General features: G+C 31.4%; 2 protein-coding genes across 3 annotated transcripts; one reads left to right on the top strand and one right to left on the bottom strand.

The window, feature by feature from the left end:
- The first annotated feature begins 3,025 nt into the window (after positions 1-3,025).
- On the top strand, positions 3,026-6,679 carry LOC115890253. Its single transcript, XM_030910434.1, has 2 exons — positions 3,026-3,483; positions 3,598-6,679. The coding sequence occupies exons 1-2, from the start codon at positions 3,231-3,233 to the stop codon at positions 4,827-4,829; spliced, it is 1,485 nt and encodes a 494-aa protein (XP_030766294.1). The 5' UTR covers positions 3,026-3,230; the 3' UTR covers positions 4,830-6,679.
- On the bottom strand, positions 5,058-6,818 carry LOC115890254. 2 transcript variants are annotated; one of them, XM_030910436.1, is made up of 5 exons: positions 6,728-6,818; positions 6,338-6,667; positions 6,022-6,246; positions 5,424-5,965; positions 5,058-5,368 (listed from the first exon to the last, which is right to left on the bottom strand). In XM_030910436.1, the coding sequence occupies exons 2-5, from the start codon at positions 6,658-6,660 to the stop codon at positions 5,085-5,087; spliced, it is 1,374 nt and encodes a 457-aa protein (XP_030766296.1). In that variant the 5' UTR covers positions 6,661-6,667; positions 6,728-6,818; the 3' UTR covers positions 5,058-5,084. The 2 variants fall into 2 exon arrangements, with proteins under 2 accessions (XP_030766296.1, XP_030766295.1); XM_030910435.1 differs by lacking the exon at positions 6,728-6,818 and having other exon boundaries at positions 6,338-6,724.
- Positions 6,819-7,866: the final 1,048 nt, after the last annotated feature.

Genomic DNA, 7,866 nt, shown 5'->3' with positions numbered 1-7,866 from the left:
CAAGGGTAAGTGTATTATATTAATTATGTTTATATGTAGTTTCTCTAAATATAAAGTCAGCCCTCTTAGAAAACGCTATATCGATTTATTATAATATTTTCTTTCAGTCTTCGGAGGAGTTGAAAATATTTCTACTAAGATTTATGTAGGGGTAGGAGTAGTTTTTAACTTTCCCGTACAATTTGCTTAATTTTTGTGTAAACCAGATGTTAAAGCGCCTACCAAAACATAGGCATCCCAAATCTCATTCAAATCGGAATATCGGTTCTTAGAATATCTTAAAATATATCTTTATTTTTTGATGCACTCTAACGGATAAACGAAGCACTTTTGTATAGAGGTAAATTGTGTTCAATGAACTTATTTTGATTCCTGAAATCCGTAGTAGTTCTATATTCACAGAATATTGGGATAAGCGTTAATATGGCATGTAATATTATTTGGCCCTTTGACTTTTCTTGATTTTTCTTACATATTGTCCCCTACAGATTAACCCTTACAAATTGGCTATTGAAGAAGTAACTTGAACACAATTCTTTTTTACACTTTGAATATGTTTTTACATTTTTAGTTCACAAAAATAATGTTCTCTTTTTTTTTGTTTGTTTTTTGTTTTGTAGTATATTTTTAAGATATGCACATTTATGACTTTTTGCACACGTACTTATATTATTACATTCTCCACAGTTTATAATATCATGCGTATTTTAGTATACAACTTAATCATCGACACTTCTGCATCTTCCATCAAAATCTAACACCTTCGGTGGTTTACATGGCAAGCTAATTAAGAATGGATCTCCCTGAAATCAGAATTATTCAGATTTATGTCATTTATCAATTTAAATTTAAAAATACTTTCGGTACCAACGGTAGAAAGGATACAGTGCCTCCATCCATAGTAGGATTTTTGGGTGCCTAAACAAAAAAATATTCTCGTTCTACATTAGCCGCCCATACACCCAAGGCATTTTTAAAAGATTTGTTCCGCCGGCGCCGCGGTCTTCACCTCTCATTAATAGCTGTGCATTAAGGGACTACCACAGAGAAACATCGGATATTTGGCAATCCCGATTATTGTGAGTTCTAACCTGTAGAAAGATCAGATATGCGCGTTTGTTGATACCAAAATAGTTGTACCGGGTGTCCCACTAAGAATAGCTCTCGGCTGTATCTCGGAAAGTATTAGCCGTAGGGCTTACGGAAAAAAAATATTTATAACTAAAGGGGCTATGAGAAATTGTTGGAAATTATTTTCAAGTTTGTAAAACGGCCGCTAGGTGGCGCAACTGCTATGGAAAATAGATTTTTTACAGAATTTTGCCTAGATAATGGGTACAACAAATAAGAGCTTCATAATCTTCAGTAAATTTTGGATTTTTTTGTTAGAACCATTTTCCCCTATCTGCTAAAATAAAGTGGTGGGGGAAGGTAAGATCTATCTATATTTAAATGTTAATAACTCCGGACTGGATGATTAGAATCCAAAAAACGAGGACTCATTAAAAAGAGCGTTTCTTAGTCTATATTATACCATAAAAATAATAATAATAAGGTTTTGAACTTAGACGCTAGGGGGCGCTTTCTTACAATTTAACAAACAGCGCGTTTTTTTTTAAATTAAATACGATGGTATGTGTTATTTTAGCTGATAGTAAAGAGTAGTAAAAGCTTAAAAATTCAGCGAAAACCGCATCTTGATATCTTCTTTCAAACCGAAGATATTAGCAAAATTATAATAAATACCAAAAAATAAGCCCTTAATTACCTTACTTTTACAATACAGTATCAGTAGTCCTCTTGGTTAGGCCCATTCTAACAAAAAAATGAGATAGAAACAGTTAGTTTATTTTAAAATCGACGAAATACCAGAATACCATAATACCAGATGTATTAATATCTAATAATTAAGATATTAATAATAGTGAACAAGAAACGATGATTCAGTGAAGTCATGGTAGGCTTTGGAAAAAAGTTGCTTTTCGCGTAATAGTATAAACGTCAAATTGTTATTAGATCAACATTTTGATAGACTTAGCAGCGTTTTTTTTTCTTTTAAACGCTTTTTCAAAATGCCTTTATTATTTGAAGTAGTTGAAGTTGTTGGCATTTTGAAAAAGCAATCAAAAGATAAAAAACGGTGCTAAGACTATCAAAATGTTGATCTCACAACAATTTGACGTTTATACTATTACGTCAAAAGCAACTTTTTTCCAAAGCCTACCATGACTTCACTGAATCATCGGTTATTGTTCACTATTATTAATATCTTAATTATTAGATATTAATACATCTGATATTATGATATTCTAGTATATCGTCGATTTTAAAATAAACTAACTGTTTCTATCTTATTTTTAGGTTAGAATGAGCATAATCAAGAGGGCTACTGATGCCGTGTTTTTAAAATAAAGTAATTAAGAGCTTATTTTTTGGTATTTATTATAATTTTGCTAATATCTTCGGTTTAAAATAAGATAACAAGATGCGGTTTTCGCTGACTTTTTAAGCTTTTACTACTCTTTACTATCAGCTAAAATTACATATACTATTGCATTTAATTTTTTTGAAAAAACGCGCAATGTTTGTTAAATTGAAAGACAACGTCCCCTGGCGTCTACGTTCAAAAGCTAATTATTATTGTTTATATAGTACAATATAAAGTAAGAAACGCTTTTTTAAACGAGTCCTCGCTTGTTGGATTCCGATCATTCAGTCCAAAGTTATTAATAATCAAATAAAAACAGATCTAACCTTCCCCCACCACTTTATTTTGGTAGATAGGGCAAAATGGCTACAACAAAAAATATTCAAAATTTACTGAAGATTATGAAGCTGTTACTTATAGTATACCTTATCTAAGCAAAATTGTGTAAAAACTCCATTTTCTTATTTTTTGTTGCAGTTGCGCCCCCTAGCGGCCGTTCTACAAATTTGAAAATCATTTCCAACACTTTCCCATTGGGAATTCAAGAGAAGCGATACGCCCTCTGGTGGCTCTAAAATCAACTGGTTTCTGCCACATTATTTCCTAACCTTACTTTTATATCGATTGTTTATCTAATGTTTACACTCATTTTGTGTCTTTTTCAAAATTATATTTGTTTTTCTGTTATCGCGTGTTGTGTTAGGATTAGAAATAAAAAAAATACGCGTCGAACGTATAACCTCCTCTTTTTTTGAAGTCGGTTAAAAAAGGAGAAACGACCAGTGAACCAGTGTACCAAAGCATGGCGTTCAATAACAATTTTTGTTGTGTGCCACAGTGCAAATCCTGGGCCAAAAAAGACCCTGAAGGAGAATTAAGCTTTCACAGATTTCCCAAAAAGGATGCTAGGAAAGTTTATGTCGAAAATAAGATGGGAAAGTGTTTAATGGATCAAAGAAAAGCTTGGATATTGAAACTTAAAATTGGCAAGCAAGTTTCCGAAACTATGAAAGTGTGCTCTCTTCATTTTGTCAAGGATGATTATTTTAACAAAGGTAAATACTAAGTATAATAATGAGTGATTTCATTTAAATTTTAATTTTAAAAATATTCTTTATTGAAGTGACAAAATTTAAATGTTAATTTAGTTTGTTTCTTTTCTATTGCAGGGTTAACCACACAAAGGGGTAGAGTTCTCAAAAAGACTGCAGTACCTTCTCAAAATCTTCCCATTTCTACAGTTAGTTCAGCAAAATCTGCAACTGCAACATCATCATCTGATCGTGCTTCTAGATACAAAAAGAGAAAATTGTCCAATCAAAACGAAACTGATTTATGTACGAGCACAAATGAGGACTCCAATGAAGATGACCAAGATGATGAAGCAGGTAGCTTAATAGATTTGCTGAAATCTACACCAGATGTTAGTGATAAGGAAGTAGATAGTGTGCTTTTACAAAACAGGAAAGTGACTGTGCGAGATTCAGAAGTGCAAGTGGACACACCTAAAATCAACACACTGAGTGATTTACTAAAAACCGATTCTGCATTAAGAAGTTTTACAGGCATTAATAATTTTCAAATTCTAGAATGTATTGTGGAAATAGTAAAAAAAAAATTTACAATTGATACAAGATCACATCGTCTAGATGTGCGAGAGAGAGTTCTTTTAACAATGGCAAAATTAAAATTGGACTTAAGTTATATTACTTTGGGTGCACTATTTAATATATCTGGTCAGCTGTGCAAAACATATTTTTTTGATTTTTTAACAATTCTAAGTCAAGTGTTTAAATCATGTATTTATTTTCCTTCTGAAGAAGAAATCTCAAAAAATTTGCCAAAATGTTTTGAATCTTTTAAGAATTGTCGAGTTGTTTTAGATTGTACAGAAATCTTTATTCAAAAACCAAGCTGCTTGTGTTGTAGAATTAAGTTTTATTCCCAATATAAAAAATCTACAACTGTCAAGTTTATGACTGGGGTGTCTCCTGGGGGGATAATAACTTTCATCAGTAAATCTTATGGTGGAAGAGCATCCGATAAATTAATTTTTGAGGAAAGTGACCTAATTAAATTGTTAACACCTAATAGAGATTCAATCATGGTTGACAAAGGTTTTCTGATTGACAATTTATGTGCTATGTATAAAATTAACTTAATAAGACCACCATTTTTACGAAACAAAAAGCAACTTACAGTTGAAGAAGCTATTTGTAATAAAGAAATTGCTGCAGCACGAGTGCATATTGAAAGGTCTAATCAGAGGTTAAAAATCTTTAACATTATTAGTGGAAAGTTGCAGTGGTCATTAGTTTCAAAAATTGATGAAATATTTACAATTATTTGTGGAATAACTAATCTGTCAGCTCCTATACTATCTGATGAAAGATTTTTATAAGGATTGGTTATGCTTCAATATGTAGTTAATTTTTTTTAGGACTAGGTTGTGGTTGTAGGTACATATTTTTTTATATTTTTATAGTTTTTTTTTCACGAAAGTACATGTATTTTTGTATTATTTTTTGCATTGTTTACGACATGGTTTGATTTAATTTGATCATTATTATGACTTCACGGGATGGGTTACACAAGGGGTTCATTGGTTTTAAAAATTAAACAAAATTACTCCATTAAAGACTGAGACATTGGCCATTTATTTCATCTCACATATTGAATGTATCATTTTATTAAAATAATTGTTTTTAATTTTCTCCAACATTGTTTTGGAAAATTTATAATCATTTTCCACCTCTAATATTACACAACTGTCATCATAAGATGCATATAAACATAAAAAACATTTTTCTAAGTTCAATATGCTCATTCCTAATTGAATTTGACCATAATATTGGTGTTTTTTCTTAAGTGTATATTTCCCATTTGAATTTATGATGAAGGTGCTTGATCCTAGACACTCTTCAATAGACATTGTTGCACCTGAAATATTTTGCATTTTTTGTTATTTGTTTAAAAAAGGTATTTGAGGACTTACCTAAGAATAAACATTTAATTTCCAATAATGCAACTGGCTTTCCCTCAGAATTCACTACCATACCATCTGGAGAAAAGCCCAACCATTTGTTTTCTGGTGATGTTATCATTCCACATTCAATTACGTCATATCCTGTTTTTGACATAAAACACTCTCTCGCAAGTTTTTCGTATTTTTGGCCATGTTTTACATATTTGTTTGTAAAAGATTTCGGGCAAAAGTACTTTTTACTCTTCATTTCCCAGTCCATTCCTCCATAGGTGTAGATCTCATAACACCTAGAGCCAGTAATTCGATATTTTCTGGCTTCATGCCACTCATGGGAATTTTGCTTAAGGGTGAATAGTTCATCTTGATCTTCATTCAAGATACTACGGTATAGTGTTGCACAGCAATTTGATATAAAATTAGCTTCCACGCTAGCAATTTCCATTAATATGATGGACTGTGCAGCATTATTTAAAATTTTGCAGCCTACTGCATCCAAATCGATTGATTTGGTACTGCTTACAGTACTGTCCAAATTCTTGACACGTCCTTTTCTAAAACATGTATGATCATAGTTATATAAAAAATTTTAATTACTGCATATACTTACGAATGTTTTGCAATAGCACAGTTTGGTAAATTCTTGATAAAAAATTCAAATATACATTTTTGTTTTTGAAGATCTGAACTTACATCCAGACCAACTTTAGATCTGATGCAAGGCATTTCAAGTACAGGAATAGCCTTATATTTATTATGTACAAATCCTTTTCTGCCAGACCAAGCACATGCAAGTTGAGTTTGAGAAATATCCTCTAACTCAAACAGATTTTGCCTTGAAATATAAACAACAGTAAATAAGTATTCTAACATAATTTACATAAAATTTATAACTAAACTGGACAATAATAACAAAAAAAACCTACCTTGTTAACAGTATTAGGAAAGCTGAAATATGTTTGCATTGTCCACCAGCCCCGGCTTTACAAGTGCAGTACATTTGCTTAATTGAAGCAGACCTATTGGAAATTGTTAATTCCCCATTTAATTCATGTGGATCTGACTGTAAGGCACTAGTTTGCAGGCAAAGAGCACACACTTTCAGGAAAGTCTTGGTTAATGCAGTTTTTCCAAACAAGATTATATGGCCTGCATTAACCACCTCTTCTCCTTCAACCACTGCCCTTGAATTCGCATTACAACCAATGTAACTGAGATATTCAGTAAGGCTAAGGGTTATTTGAGCCATATTTACTCTACAAACAACAGAAATAAAAAGAAAATTATAGAAATCAATCATTTTATATCATACTCACCCAACAATGTGGTTTTGAGCCACTCCAAAAAATACAATTTAAAAGTCTTTACACGAATCACAGCAAAATCACAATAAAATATAACAGTAAAATAACAATAAATGAAAGCAAAAATAATGAAAAATCGTAATAAAAACGCAAAAAAACACCAAAATTCACAGACGTAATAACAAACGAAAGTGAGGTTAGAAAATAATGTGGCAGAAACTAGTTCTGTCAATAACCGCCGTGGCGCTGCGATCTTAATTTGAATCATAAAATAATAAACTAGAAAGAAGTGTCAACTCTGTGTTAAATCGTGGAAACACGATACGCCACCGAAAGCCTTCGATGTCGTCTGGAGAACTAACTTTCCAATTGACAGGTTGACATGATAAGGACATGATGGCTTAATTTTCATTTCCGTTTCCGGTTATTCAATGGCGGGCCCTCTTTCAGTTCAAATGTATTTTGTATTTTTACTTTTCATAAATAAACCAAAAAATAATTTATTTCACATATATTTATTTGAAATATGGAACAACGTGACTAAATAAATATAAAAATATAGAGGATTGTATTGTTTCAATACCAATTAGTTAATTATATGCACTTTTAACGTAAATTAGTTAAGGTATAAACGACTGACAGTAGTAATTTTAAATAAACACACGCATTCGCAAACTTCAAGGACAGAAAAACGGTCACAGGAACATGAAAACGGGAGCCTTATACAAAAAAACCTGAAAACAGAAAAACAATTTTTATACTAAAATTAACAATGTAAAAAATATCAATAGGTATAAATATAAATATACTGTTTAAAAAAAAGCGTCCATTATTCCCAAAGAACTTGGCTTATAAATCAAAAGATGCAAAAGAGACTTTTAGTCAGATAACATAATCAGATTATCAGTCCGATTTATTGCATTATTGACAATAAATCGCACATATTGGAGATAACTAATGTTAGCTATAGTTAAAAATGATCTTACCTTTTGCTGTAAATTGTTTCCATTTTTCAAAAAATCGCCGATCAAAGAGATTATAACACCATTTTCTTGCATCTAAAAAATGTAAAAACAGTGTTTATTTACTACTTATTTTTCATATACATGGGACTACCGTACATACCTACTACTGCAGAAACGTCATTTTCT

The sequence above is a fragment of the Sitophilus oryzae genome, unplaced genomic scaffold, assembly GCF_002938485.1.
Source record: "Sitophilus oryzae breed Bouriz unplaced genomic scaffold, Soryzae_2.0 scaffold_860_pilon_pilon, whole genome shotgun sequence".
Taxonomy (NCBI): domain Eukaryota; kingdom Metazoa; phylum Arthropoda; class Insecta; order Coleoptera; family Curculionidae; genus Sitophilus; species Sitophilus oryzae.
The sequence above is the reverse complement of the archived record's forward strand: the minus strand, read 5'-3'. Positions and strand labels throughout refer to the sequence as shown.